Below are 14,667 nucleotides of genomic sequence, written 5' to 3'. Positions count from 1 at the left end.
TGCCAAGCAATAGCACAAGAGGCAATGGGCAGACACTCATGCACAGGAAGTTCCACCTAAATGTGAGGAAGAACTTCTTTAGTGTGCAGTGACCGAGCACTGGAACAGTTTGCCCAGAGAGGGTGCGGAATCTCTTACTGGAGATACTGGAGTACTGTCTGGATGCAACCCTGTGCCGTGTGCCTGCTTGAGCAGGGAGTTTGGAGCAGATGGCCCACTGTGGTCCCTTCCAACCTGATCCACTCTGTCATTCTGTGTGTGCGCGTCCTGAGCCCATCTTGAGGCGAGAGACACAAAAGCGCCGGAAACGCTCTTCCCTGCCGCCAGCCCTTATTCGGCTGGGAATGATCTGGCGGAGCGCTTCCCCTGCCCGAGCTCGGCAGCCCGCGCCCCCCGGCCGGCGTTGGGAGCGGCGGGAGGCGGGCCCTTCCCACCGCTTCCTCGCCCTGCTCGGGGCCGTGGGCGGCATGGCTGGGGTGCAGCAGTGCCTGCTCCAGCTGCACCGCTGCCTGCAGCCCGGCGATGCGGGCGGCGGCGCCCTGCACGGATACAGCCTGCTCCGCAGCCTGGCCGAGACCTGCGTGGCCAGCGTGGCCAGCGGCGAGCAGGGTGCGGGCCCGGGCAGGGCGGGGGGAGCGAGCGGGGCCCCGGGAGGGCTCGGTGGCGGCGGGACACACGCCCCGGGCCGGCTCCCTCCGTGCTGCGCTGCCCGCTCGGTGTCACCGGGCATTCCCAGGGAGGGAGGGTCTTGCCGCAGATAACCATTCACCGGGGTGAAAGCACTTGGGTGCGGGCCCCTCTGTGCTGAGCTGCCCCTCGGCCCTGAGCAGCGCCGGGCTCCGGTGCGAGACGCAGGCCCGGGCCCCGAGGCCATGGGGGAGGTCAGTAGCACGCACACTTTGTTGTGGTGTTTCTGGGGACGAGCGTCACTCATGCCCAAGGCGTCAGGTCACGTTTTGCACCGGGGGATGGGCTGGGTGGTGAGCGCGATCCAACCACCCGATGGTTCTTGCCTCCCTGCAGCGCTGCACCTGTCCTTGGTGTTTTCCCAGGAGCATGGCTTACTCGTCTTCATCCACAGATCCCTCACCATCGAGGAGGTGAGTTGGCAAACTTTAAAGTAGTGTTTCGTTAGTGCTATATGAGCAACGTGTTACATATGTCAAAATATTTTTTTTTTAACTTTACAGTTTCGAGATTGCAGAGAAGAAGCGTTGAAGTTTCTTTGTGTCTTTATGGAAAAAGTTGGTGACAAAATTCATCCTTATGCCTGTAATATTAAGGTAAGTAAATGAAAATTATTTCCTAGAAGTGTTTTTGCTGGATAGTTTAAACTAGTCTGTTGGGTGTCATGTCATAACATTCCTAGCTGTTCTTCACCCCTCCCAGTCAGCCTTGCCCATCCCTAGTGTTCTTGTTAGAGCTGAAATAATTTAATTTTTTTTTACATAAACTGTAAGAGCAGTGTGGAATTGTTTGTCCAGCTGTAGACTTAATTTTATTAACTTTTCGTTATAGAACATAGTAGGTATTGGTTCTGAAAATTAGTTATTTGCATTGGAAATAGTAGTTGTAACTTCTAATTTATGCAAACTAAAGTTGCCATTTAAATGTAAAATTTTAAATGTTTCTATAGGGTTAATTTTAATTAACATTGAAAAAAAGTCACCTGAGAAGTTGTTACTTTTGCAATATACAGAGAAATTGGTGGTATCTGCAATACCTGAGGTTACTGGAGTCTGGATGGCTGAACATCTGTGCTGCATGACATTTCTATGCACATTTCTTTGCATAGAAGTGCTTGACTGCACCACTGAAGTTTCTGCTCATAAATTAGTAGTTACTTATTGTAAGGACTGATAGTACTGAGGTAGAAAATTTGCCCTGTGCAAATTTTACTGCAGAAACTGCAATTTCTTTGCTTGGGTTGTGGTTTGTTATTATGTCAGACAGTGCTGCAGTATTGTCAGTGAAGCCACTTCCAGGACTAGGTATTATTTTAGACTTTTTAAAAAAAACTTAAGCTTGTAAGAACAGATACTTTAAAGAGGTAGAAGAATATGCTCTCTTTGAATGCCCATCTTTACTTACAAGTATTGTTATCCTTATTTTCTTTGTAGCAAACTTGTCTTAGTGTCTATACAAAAGAGAGAGCAGCAAAATGTAAAATCTCAGCACTGGAACTTCTGATTAAGGTAAAACATGTTTTATAAATCTCTCTTGTTTCTAGATAAGCAGCAGAAAATCTGTTGCATTACTATAGTTACACTATGTCATGCAGAAAATCTGTATCATGGAGTTGCAGAATAAGCTGAGTTAGAAGGGATCCACAAGGATCATTGAGTCCAGCTCTGGTCCTGCACAGCACCATCCCCAAAAGTCACCACGTGCCTGAGAGCATTGTCCAAACATTTCCAGAGCTGTTGTCAGGTGTGGTGCTGTGACCACTTCCCTGGGGAGCCTGTTCCTGTGCTCAGCCACCCTTTGGTGGAGAACTGTTTTCTGATATCCAACTTAAACTTCCCCTGTCACAGCTTCAGGCCATTCCCTTGGGTCCTGTCATGCTCACCAAAGAGAAGAGATTAGTGTCTGCCCCTCCTCTTCCTCTCGCTAGGAAGTTGTAGTCTGACATAGCAAGAGAAGAGCAAGCATCTAAGCTAATACTTAGATGTTAAAAAAAATGTTTAACAGCAGATTGTCTTCAGTATGCTCTAGCAGGTTGCTTAGATGTGGGCATGTCATTCCTTCATCTGTTAGAGCAAGACACAGTTGTTTTGGGGGACAGTTGTAGATCTCTTTCTCTGTTTGTTATGGTTATTTAAGGAGAAATTTTGCTGTTCAATTGCATTCTTGCTTTAAAATACTATGTATTATGTATGCTATTGCAATATAAGATAAAGTATTTGGAAAGTGTGGAGGAGGAGGATTTTTTTTCCAGAAATTTAGTTGCTGTGTGAGACAGTAGTTCCTTTGAATGCATTTAGACCCTTCTTTTGTAAAAGCTTTTGTGCCTACTTAAGTTTGTTTATGAGAAACAAAACTCCCTTCTGAATTATTCTGAGTCAGTTCTGTGAATTGGATTGGCTTTATACTAGCAGGGAGAGAAATACAGTATGATAAAACCTACTGCAGACTTGCTCAGCCTAGCGGACTTTATATGTACATATGTATAAATCATATTGTGTATAGGTTTCACGTAGATGATCTATATGTATACTATAAATTAAAAGTTGTAAATTTTGTGTTTATGCATATACAGAAAGGTAGTTTGTAGTTAAAGTAGATTGCATGCCATTACTCTTCTTTGGACAAGTCACCTTAGATCTCTTTCATAGAATAGCATAGTTCCTTACTTAAGCTGAACTTACACGTATGAACTGTGTTTTTATTTCGATTGAGTAGTATTGGGGTATTGATCTAAATGTTTTCCTTTTTTTTTTTAAATCCATCTTAGTTGCTCCACAGTTTACAACGTTCCTGTCTGATGGAAGAAATGAAAGTTAGAGAGATATTTAATAAATTTTATGAGGAGCTTGCTGCAAAAAGTAGAATTCCTGACACAGGTAGGCTTTAGTTTTTCTTTGATTGTCCACTTATACTCAGCACTGGTGAGGCTGCACATCAAAGCTTGTGTTCAGTTCTGGGCCCCTCAATGCAAGGAGGACTTTGAGGGATTGAGGCGAGTCCAAAGAAGGGCAACAGAGCTGGGGAAGGGTTTGGAGCACAAGTCCTGTGAGGAGCAGCTGAGGGAGCTGGGCATGTTTAGCCTGGAGAAAAGGAGGCTCAGGGAAGCCCTTACTGCTCTCTACAGCCACTGAAAGAAGGCTGTAGCCTGGTGGGCATTGGTCTCCCAGGTAACAAGTGACAGGACTAGAGGAAATTACTTCAAGTTGCACCAGGGGAGGTTTAGATTGGATATTAGGAACAATTTCTTCATGGAAAGGACTGTCAATCATTGGAGCAGGCTTCCAGGGAAGTGGTGGAGTCACCATTGCTGAACATGTACAGAAGATGTATGGATGTGGCACCTGGGGACGTGTTTCAGTGATGAGACCTGGCAGTGTTGGGTTAATGGTTGAACTTGATGATCTTAAAGGTCTGTTCAACCTAAACAATTCCATGATTCTAAAGCTCTTTGTTATCTTATTCTAAGCCTGACTAGTGTTGTCCTCAAAGCTGCAGTTTTAGTGCAATAGTTCCTGCATTGATCACCTCTAATACAAGCTTATCAGTTCTCCTTATCTGATTGTATTATTTATGGCATATTAGTATGAGCTACAGTTTGATCATTATAGCTAGATACTGCTGAAGTCTTGGCTTTACAGGTCTCATAAAATTTGTGCTTGCATAGAATCCTTCAGTCTGAATTCAAGCCTAGAAACTTCTGCTAGCAGTTTGCCTTGACAAGTGCTTCCTCAGTGTATGTGGCCTTTAAATTAGTTTTCTGAGCCCTGTTTAAAAATAGTAAATATGTTTAACTTACTGATGTGAGAGGAGGATGCATCTCACATTGTAGGATATGGCTACATATATGTATATGTGTGTGTGTGTAAAAAGATGTTTGCTCCACACTTTAATCAGCAATTATACTGTTAGGGATGGTCTTCTCATGATTGCAAGTGAATAAGAATTGCACTGGAAATGCCAAAAGCAATGATTTCAGTAATTAAGATTTAATAATATTAAAATTACTTTCTAGTATTGGAAAAGATTTATGAGCTTTTGGGAGTTTTGGGAGAAGTCCAGCCTAGTGACATGATAAACAACTCTGAAAAACTCTTCCGAGCTTATTTGAGAGAGCTTAAAACACAGGTATGTTTGGAATTTCTTTTCTTTTGGTTTTTTTTTGCATTGCTTTGTTTTATTGGTTTTTTTCCTTTGAAGTGTATAGCACTGGCTGTTGGAAAACTACTGTAGCTAGTACAGTTTGTAGGGATCTAGCTGGACAATCATAAATTCTTCCTGAAAGACTGTTTAGGTTGTGTTCTCTGGCTCTGAGAAGCTTTCTAAGTGAAAATTGAAGGCCATCAATAACAGCAAATGAACCTATTCACTGTGTGAAAAGATGGCATGTGATGATCATTCCCCAAGAAGTGGTACCTTGTCGTGCACTGGTAGTTTCTGACTTGTTTTGTACTGGCTGCAGAGTTCTTGCATGTGAGGTGAGCATCCTATTTCTGCTGAACTTTCATATTTCTGAATTTTTAAGTACTTTCAAAACATTACTTTATTTTATCTAAATTATGGTATTGTTGGTCTTGGTGGAACATTTCCATGTTTTTCAAACGATCTCTTGTGCTTCCCTCCAAATGATGCGACACTTATGTTTCTGTGGAGTTGTTTCATAGAGTTGGGTTCTGATATAACTATTAAGTTGAAGTAAGTTATTAACCTACACTTCTAGGAGCTGGAAAGCCTTGGTATAAATTTATCTTAGCTTGAGGGTATTTTATTCTTTTCAGATGACGTCTGCTACAAGGGGACCCAAGCTACCTCTTGTAGCAGGATGTCTGAGGGGACTGGTTGCACTCATGTACAACTTCACCAAGTCTGTGGATGAAGGTATGTTCTTTTTCTATGAGAAAGGCACTGACACATTTTAGTACAATTTTACAGACAGTTCTACATTTAATTATTACACAGCCAAAAAGTTGCACCATATCTGTGTGTAAACTCAGAATTAAAATTTCCCTGTTAGTAGATGGTTTATGCAAAATACACACACAGTCCTTGTAATCTGTCTTTGTGTGAAGTGGCTTCCTCAGTGTTTTTCTATATGTAAATCTTTGAAGTGCTATTTTCTTACCAGATGTTGGGCAGCTGTGAGAGCTACATTGAAGCTGGAATGCAGATTGTGTGGAGATGTCTTTCTCTTAATAGTCTGCTTAAACACAGATATTCAGAAAAATCAGCTAATATAGATGTACAATTTTTTCAAATTGAGTATTTCAGGAAAAAATGTCTCTGTCTCTTAAAATGAGATATTTAAGGCTTTCCAGTATCACTGCTTCATACCAAGCATTGATAAAAATACCTTAGTCTTCACTTTGCCTACTGTATGTTAGTAGTGAAATACTCACTATTGGATTGTTTCACAGATCCTCAGACTGCAAAGGAGATTTTTGATTTTGCAATGAAGGCAATCAACCCACAGGTAAATCTATATGTTAATTGTTCTGCATAAACAAATTAGCCCTGCTGAAGAGTAAATCACAGTGACAAACCTTTTCTGGTATTACAGGTTGATCAGAAGCGATATGCAGTACCTCTAGGTAAGATGTAAACTATTTCCATTCATGCTGAGGTGGATACTGTCTTATCTGGAATTGTTTGTTCCTTACTGGATGTGTTCAGATGTCTCTAGTCTTCAATCTTCTAAGCTGGCCGGGGGAAAGCTGCTGTACTTCAAATTGGAATATAAAGTTTAACATTTAGTTGGTTAAACTAGTCAAGGTCTAATCAGCTTATGAATAGCAGCATTATACTTGATGCCATTTGCTCCTCTGGAATAGTACAAAACTGTGATGTGAGCAAGAAATGGTAAAAATAAGAGGAGTTTAGCTAATTAGGAGAAAAGAGGTGTGACAGTGGATTGAGTAAAAAAAAATGAGAGAAATTTCACTGGAAGAAGGAGAAAAAGAATGGGGGGAAAAAATTGGAAGATTAGAAATTGGCTGGTGAAATGTGAGTGGCTTATGCCGAAATTGCAAAAATGCAAGGTTTGAGTATTATGCCCATGGTAACTGTGAGGGGTAAAACCCTCTTTAAAGGTGGTCTGTCCTCTCTCCAGTTAATTCATTAAGGATCTTGAAATTTCATTTATGTTTATATTTGGAATAGTAAAATTACCTATGATCTGAATTCTTTATTAGTCTGCATCACAGTTTGGCAGAGGAGGGGACTTATGCATGTGTCCTGACAACTGAAACCAGATCCTTCTGAATTGTGCAACCAATTTTTATTTATAACCACCGAAGTCCCTTTCTTTTTCAATAGTAATGTAAATTTCATCAGAACATAGGTGTGTGTTCCATAATGGTGTACATTTAAAAAGATGATTTTGGAAGGTTGTTTTTTGCTTAAGTTCTTAATGTTTCAGTACTGATGCTGTAGAGTATCAGTAGAGGCTAGAGGAATACACTTTATATCCTCCAGTCATGGTGGGTCTGCCTATCTAAACTCCTAATGTGGACTCTCACAGTCTGGGCTACATTTTACATTGTGTAAAATGTAATGTAAGTTTGGTTTTAATGAGAATTGTTTTTAAATTGCAGCTGGGTTACAATTGTTCAGCTGGCACTCTGCTCAGTTTGGAGCCCTGCTTCTGGACAACTATATGTCCCTCTATGAAGTGATGTCCAAATGGTGTGGCCACACGCATCAGGAGCTGAAGAAAGCCAGTTATTCTGCACTGGATTCATTCCTTAAGCAGGTGTGGTAACTTCACTAGGATGTCCAAGTCTAAAGCAAAATTCAATTTCTTCAAGTTCGATGAATCTATTTAATGAATAGTTTAGTTTATTATTTAGTGCTTTGTATTACAAGCAGGGATCTTCTAAGACTTACTGTCATTTTTTTGTGAAATGCTGGAATGTTTGTATCTGTTTTACAGATTTCTTTAATGGTGGCTAAGGATGCAGAGCTACACAAGAGCAAGTTGCAGTTCTTCATGGAGCAGTTCTATGGAACCATCAGGAGGATGGATTCAAGCAGCAAGGAGCTGTCCATCGCCATTCGCGGATATGGGCTTTTCGCATCAGTATGTGCAGAGGAGTTATTCTGGTCAAGGAGCTTACTGAAAGCGTGTAAAACTGGCATTCATGTACCATGCATTTTACAGTTTTACAGAGCTCTTTTAATAGGGAATGCTCCTGTTTCTACACTAAGTGTTGGACTTAATTAATTCCACTTTTTTTACACAATTACACAAAAATACCTTTTGGATGAAAATTTTCAAACGTGTACTGAATCTAGTGGGAGCTCTTGCATCATTGGGCTGTAGTTACTTCTTCTGCACAAGTTCTGAAATGGAAAACAGGAGCTTCGTATACAGCTGTCACAAAACTTCAGGATGTGCTTAATTGCTTAGGTACAGGCAATACCTTGTTATCTCTTTCTGCATTTAAATGGTACAATCCAGGCTTCACTCTGAAAGTAGTTCAGAGATTCTTACAGACCTGACTCAAACAGCTAAAAGGCACTGCTGACTGCAGGACAATAGGAGGTGATTTGTGAAACAACCACAAAGTAAAATACGAGAAACAGCAAACAAAACCATGCTTACATACCAATGTAGATGGCAGGTATATTTGTCAGGAAGCACCATTAGGAGCAACTTCCAGTTTCTGTCAGCAGTCAATTAAAATGGGAATATAACAATCACGTTCGTTAAAGAAAGGGTGATATTTGTGTATTTGTAGCCTCTGTGCTGCAGAGTTGCAGTGGTACCACAACTTTTATATAATAAATTTTAGATTGGCTTTTTTTTTTTGTCTCTCAAAGCAAATATTAGGTTAAGATTCTTTAGAGAAGTTTAGGAATGGCAATAGAATAGCTGGTTATTAGCTGAATCCTCTTTTTGCTACCTTTTGAGTAGGGTGCATTTGTTAGTAGAATTTTCCATGTGCTTTGTTCAAAACTAGTCTTCCTCTTCTGTGATATGAGGTGGAAAGGAATTGAATTCAAGGTATTGGTTCCAGAAAAAATTAAGTATTTCAGATAATTGAAAGAAGCCTATTAAAAACATCTATTATGGAATGCAAGAACTTAAAATTGCATAATGTAAATATAAAGCTGGGATAATACTGCAAATTTTAACCAATTTAATGCTCCAGTACCTATAAATATCTGATTTGTTAAGATATATTAATACTTACTACTGTGTTTAAGTTAAATCTTGGCCAAGCATTAGATATTGGGTTGTGAAGAAGAGTCTTGGTGCTGCTGCAAGTTGTGACTGTAGCACTGAACTTGTGTTCATGCTTGATTCAGTTTCAAGGCAGAATATTTCTTTAATTTCTGAAGTAATTTTAAAATATTACTTGGAGTTCTGCAAGTGATAAATGGATAATCTTAATTTTGTCAGCATGTTTTTAGACAGACTTTAGGCTGTCTTTAGACTTTAGACTTTCAACCTTTAGGCTAACAGCTGTATTTCACTCTTACGTAAGTCAGTCCATTTTTTGCCATGGTCAGTTCCCTGCCACAGTTCTTGCCTTTGACCTGGTTCCTGTACACAAAGACTTGTTTTTGACCTAGTTCATGCTGTGATTTACAAATCATTCTATAGAAATTTTTAAGCTTTGTTGCAAACCCTCTGTTACTCTTTGGGATACTTTCTACTTGTTTGTTAGTTTAGGAATAGTCTTTATAGGTTCTGTTTGTACAGGACCTATTTATAACGGTAAAAGTTCAGAAATTGGATGGCTCAGTTAAGCGTTTAATAGTATAACCTGTCAGTGATAATCAGTTAAGCTACATTAAGGTAAGCCACTTACTACTTTAAAGCAGCTAGTTCAAAATATAAGTGAATCTAAGCATCTATAATGCAGTATTTAAGATATTTACAGCCAAGCTACCATGTTTTTCACTCTGAATATTAATTCATGTCACTGAAAATTCAAGTACTTTCACAGTGAAATACACTGCATTAGTGAACTATTATTATACTCCATGTCAGGTACTGCATTTCTCGTGTACTTAAAGTTAGTTTTTCAGGTGTATTGAGTTGGTGGAAAAGCTTCAAATATTATGGTTGTGGTTCAATGAAGATGTGGCTGGGTTTTAGTGCTACAGCATGCATTTATTTGCCCAGCTCAACAAACTTGCCAAACCAGGTTTTTATTTTCTCTCTGTAAGCCCTGTAAAGCTATACATCCTGAGGATGTGGACAACATGTATGTGGAGCTCCTTCAGCGTTGTAAGCAAATGTTCCTCACAGAAGCAGAAACAATAGATGACCATCTGTATCAGCTACCAAGTTTCCTCCAGTCCATTGCCAGTGTGATATTCCATATAGATAAAGTAAGTGGAGTATTTAAAGTACCAACCAATTCTTTTTTTCAGTTACGGATGTGTGAGGAGATTATAGCTGTGAACCTACCTATAGTAAAAGGTGTTTATTTAACTGAAATGTAGTGACATCTAGCCCCTAGGGGATGGGAAGAATATCAGGAGAATGCTCTAATGGATTTTATTTGAATACAGAAAATGCACTGAATATGCTAAATAAAATTCTACAGTGCATTGAAATGAAAACCATGATAGGTAAATATGAATATGTTTTATTTATTTTAGGTTCTTTATTTGGATATAGCCGTAACCTTTTTGTGTTTATACCACTCCGCTGCTGCTTTGCCTTTTGGTACTGATACTTAGCATGTTCTCTAAGACTGGTACTTTGATTCTGCTATGATGTTATGCTGTCTGTTTAAATGAGGGCTTTCTGGATCTTACCTGGAGCTGTGAAGTAAGAATGGGGCATACATTTTGTATTCAGGTGGTTGAGGATAAACAGATTATAATGCTGTTACTGTTGTTTAATTAAATTGATACTTTTCTGGTGACCTTAAAACTAGATTCACTGAAGCACTAATTTGTTCAGGAGCTACTTTCCATAATGTGGTCCAGGATGCTTTCTTACTCTGTTTGTTTAGTTTTATTTGGGGAGGATTTTGTTGTTGTTGTTGTTGTTGTTTTTGTTTGTTTCTTGTTTGGAGTTTTTGTATGTCTAAGATGAATTCACTTGCTAACTCTCTTCTTGTTCTCAGCAGATCATGATGCAAGCTCTTGTAACAAAGTAACATGCTGAAATAATTTCACATAATTTGCATAATGGATGTTTTGTTTTTCTTTATTTTAGGTTCCTGAGGTATACACTCCAGTTCTTGAACATCTAGTTGTGCTGCAGATCAACAGCTTTCCACAGTACACTGAAAAAATGCAGCTGGTCTGTTGCAGATCTATAATAAAAGTGTTTCTGTCTCTCTCAGGAAAAGGTGCAGTTTTGTGGACCTTTATTAGCACTGTGGGTAAGTCTGTGATAATAACTTCATTGGAGTTTTTTGGGATCGTGGGTTTTTTTCCTTTGGTTGGTTTTTTTTTTCCCTCATAAATTGCATAACTGATTCTAGGAGAGAAATGTGGAATAGCCATTCAGGATCAAAAGTGAAGCTTGTCCTCTTCTCTGATAATGGAGGTTGAGTGTTTTCATGTTGATATTTTTCAATATCCACTGTTAAATAACTTCAAGAATGCATTTAACAATAATTTTGGATAACAGAGTGGGTATGATTTAGGGCAGGAGAGAATACATGTTTGTGATAAGACTTGCATTCCTGCTCTGAGGAATTACCAGAAGAAAGGGATCTCATAGGAAAGTGTACAAAAATCTATTCCGTGTCCTTTCAGTTATCCATAAAAAATAGCACAGAAAATAGGGTGAGTGTTATGTCTATTAGAAATGCAATTTTTTTATGCTCTGGAACTCTTAAATAGTAAAATTCCAAATGTGAAGTTAGGTATGGTTATGTGAATGTAATACTGAATGTGTCAGCATTGGTAACTGACAATTCAAATGTCAAGCTGACATTTCTTTTCAATGATTTTCAGAATTTTTTTTTTATTTCGTTCAACTATTTATCGTGGCTTTTCTCTATTGCTGGGGCATTTTCATTGTTTCCCACGTTCTTGAGTTGGGAAGTGGTCCACCCAAGTACTATGTTGATCTTAAGTCCATGAACATAATTGGGGGTTGTTGCCTTTTCAATAAGGGCATTATGGGTGATGCCTTAGTCATCATTCATAATCAGGAAAAAGTCATAGCAGTATTGAGAAAAAGTAGTGAGAAGCAAGTTCAGGATTGGTTGCCTGTGGAACATGCTAGAGTCAAGGCTCTGATCTGAGCTATTTTGTCCTTAAAGGAAAAAAATCTGTGTTCTTTTGCCTCTCCCTTACCATGACAGAATATAGAAAAGTTATTTGTTTCATTGTTAATGTAATGAGTGATACGAATGCCATGCTTTTTTAATCCATTCAGGCAATTTTGGTTTTTGTTTGTTTCAGTGCATCAGGGATTAATCAGAATTTTCTCCAAGCCAATCACATTTTCAAAGGTAAAATAACTGTTTAAACATATTTATTTCATTTAGATTCCTTGAGCATACATTCCATTCCGGTTCTTGACAACCTAACCCAGTAAACAAGGGAATGCCCAAAGAAGCAAAAATAGTACTATCCATTTTGTTATTAGTCCGTTAGTGTTATTAGTTATTGGCTCGTTTGTTCTTAAGTTTCTCATCCCCACCTCTGCTCAGCACAGTGTAGATGTGCCTCTTGTGCTGGATAAAGAAAATTACAGGAAATAGACTTCTGTTTGGTCAGGTTGTCTGTAATAAAGTAGGTTGTAATTAAAGTCATCCAGCTTTCTTCCAGGTTAAATTTTGGTCATTTTAAATGTTACTGAATGCTTGTGTTAAGGAAGGATATTAAAGCTTTTTAATCCTGTGCAGCAGAATAACTATAGAATTTCTCAAATAACTGAGCACTAGGAGAACAACCTTAGAGGTTTGTTGAGGTTTTTTTTTCGAATGAGATGGTTGTTTTGTGCTCTTTTCAGATTGATGGAGAGCACTAAACATTCCATGTTTCTACCTGCAGCAGTAATGTTGCGTTATATTGCATATGTAGGTAGTATAGTGCATATATCAGGGAGTTTCACTGGCAGTTGTACTGGGATTTGACTGAGATGGAGTTAATTTTTCCCATAGGAGCCCTCTTGGAGCTGTCCTTGTATTTGTAACTGGAAATGTGTTGATAACACCCTAGTATTTTGGCTACTGCTGAGCAGCACTGGCACGGCATCAAGGTGGCTCTCCAACATTTTCCCCTCACCAGAAGACTGGGTGGGGGACAAAGCCTTGGGAGGATCAACAGATCTTGGGGGACAAGATCTTGGAAGGGGACAGAGCCAGGACAGCTAACCCAAACTGACCAAAGGGATATTCCATGCCATATGGTGTCTGGTCAGCAAGAAAAGCAGGCAGAAAGGAGGAGGTGGGCAGCACTGGTTAGGGTGTTTGTCTTCTGGAGCTTCTGCTCCATGTACCAAAACCCTACTTCCAAGGAAGTGACTGGACGTTGCCTGCTGATGGGAAGTAGAGAATAAATCTTTTGTCATCCTTTGCTACTAAACTGCTTTTGTCTTGACCCATGAGTTTTTTCAATTTTATTTTCCCTTTCCCAATCCTGGTGAGGAGGAGAGTGGTAGAATGCCCTGGCAGGTATCTGCTTTGCACCCAGGGTCAAACCACCAGAGTGATGTGTCTGACAAACATTGTGTCCCTTCAGGATTTTTCTGTAAAAGAAACTTCTGGATCAGAAGAAGCCTTTGAAGCTGGAGAAGTTGGGACACCAAGATCAAAAGTACCAACTTATAAGGACTATCTGTACCTCTTTAGAAGTCTACTCAGCTGTGACACAATGAAGGTAAAGCATAGTTAACATGGAAATACAAAATGAAATGGAAAATAAAACAGGATCCTGAGTCTTGTTGTCTTATAACTACTTTTCTAACTTCAGACTTTTTCCAAATGTCATGCTCTAGAAGAATTGTTTTCTGGTTTTAGTTGGATTTTATGGCTGATAAATTAATTAAACAGGGATTAATTTATGCTTTTATAGCTGAGAAACATCTAAAACTGGATTCTCTGGATCATTTAAATGTTAGTTTGTAAGTTAAAGAAGTAATTTGCATTTGTGTTTTGAAATATGAACATTTTTGTCCTGCAAAGGAATGTGTTTTTGAAGATGCAAACTTCCTTACTGAAAAGGCACAACTGCAATCCCTAAGTCATGTCCTGTATGATGAGCTTATAAAATCTGTTTTGAAGATCATTGAGAAATTGGACCTGACTGTTCAGAAACTGGATATTGTTGAACAGGTGAGACTTGAGGACCTATTCATTAACTCCTGCTGTTGTAGGGGAACCAGAATCATATCCCTTGTTCTGTTTTCATTATGCCTAGTGTCTTGAAGTAACATTTATGCTAGATAAAATGTTTTTCTTAGTATCTCTGAATGTTGCATTGCAGTGTTAGGAGATGGAAACATCAGAATCAATAGCAGTTCACAGAATCTGTTACTTTAGACTTTCTACTCTGGAATCTACTGTTTTTCATTTTTCGACTGGCTTTCTGCTTAGGGGGAGGCATCTCTTATTTTTCATTCCAATGACTGATGTGTCAACTGTTAGTCCTTCATCTCTCAGAGTGCCTATTAACAGCTGGAAAAAGACAGACTGTTAATGTGGCAAAAAAAAAGTGTAAAGGCTTTCTGTGTTGTCACAGATCCAGTGTTCTTTCTTCAACATTTATTTTCAGGATGGAAATGCAGGTGACGGTGCTTTGGTTGGGCCTTCTTCTGACCCTGCTTCAAACCTTCAGCCAACGAAGCCAATAGATTTTATTGCCTTTATAAATCTAGTGGAATTCTGCAGGTATTTATATGTTTTTACAAAGTGGTTGGAAGACGTTTGAGGTGAAATGTGTTTAAGTTGCTTGTTTCTGAGTCAGTTTGATAGATCATATTTCAAAATGCACAAGATGATTAGGAGGGAGACAGGAAGGGTTTTTCAGACACCTGGGCCATAGGTAAACAGATCATCAGCT

General features: G+C 39.3%; 1 protein-coding gene across 3 annotated transcripts in view; it reads left to right on the top strand.

Annotated features, from left to right (window-relative positions):
• Positions 1-299: 299 nt before the first annotated feature.
• The window catches only part of PRKDC (protein kinase, DNA-activated, catalytic subunit), an 83,233-nt gene continuing 68,865 nt past the window's right edge, over positions 300-14,667 (top strand). Inside the window, exons 1-17 of one of the 3 annotated variants that reach the window (XM_030970865.1) lie at positions 300-609; positions 1,024-1,100; positions 1,191-1,283; positions 2,121-2,195; positions 3,455-3,563; positions 4,700-4,812; positions 5,463-5,562; positions 6,099-6,154; positions 6,242-6,272; positions 7,275-7,432; positions 7,613-7,759; positions 9,859-10,023; positions 10,862-11,030; positions 12,064-12,113; positions 13,348-13,485; positions 13,791-13,940; positions 14,380-14,495. In XM_030970865.1, coding sequence (XP_030826725.1) covers positions 345-609; positions 1,024-1,100; positions 1,191-1,283; positions 2,121-2,195; positions 3,455-3,563; positions 4,700-4,812; positions 5,463-5,562; positions 6,099-6,154; positions 6,242-6,272; positions 7,275-7,432; positions 7,613-7,759; positions 9,859-10,023; positions 10,862-11,030; positions 12,064-12,113; positions 13,348-13,485; positions 13,791-13,940; positions 14,380-14,495 — 2,012 coding nt within the window. In that variant the 5' untranslated portion in view covers positions 300-344. Of the gene's footprint in view, positions 610-1,023; positions 1,101-1,190; positions 1,284-2,120; positions 2,196-3,454; positions 3,564-4,699; positions 4,813-5,462; positions 5,563-6,098; positions 6,155-6,241; positions 6,273-7,274; positions 7,433-7,612; positions 7,760-9,858; positions 10,024-10,861; positions 11,031-12,063; positions 12,114-13,347; positions 13,486-13,790; positions 13,941-14,379; positions 14,496-14,667 lie in introns of those variants that run through there. The other 2 variants (XM_030970860.1, XM_030970872.1) reach the window with 2 other exon arrangements.

The sequence above is a fragment of the Camarhynchus parvulus genome, chromosome 2 (assembly GCF_901933205.1).
Source record: "Camarhynchus parvulus chromosome 2, STF_HiC, whole genome shotgun sequence".
Taxonomy (NCBI): domain Eukaryota; kingdom Metazoa; phylum Chordata; class Aves; order Passeriformes; family Thraupidae; genus Camarhynchus; species Camarhynchus parvulus.
Note: the sequence above shows the minus strand (reverse complement) of the source record. Positions and strands in the feature narration are given on the sequence as shown.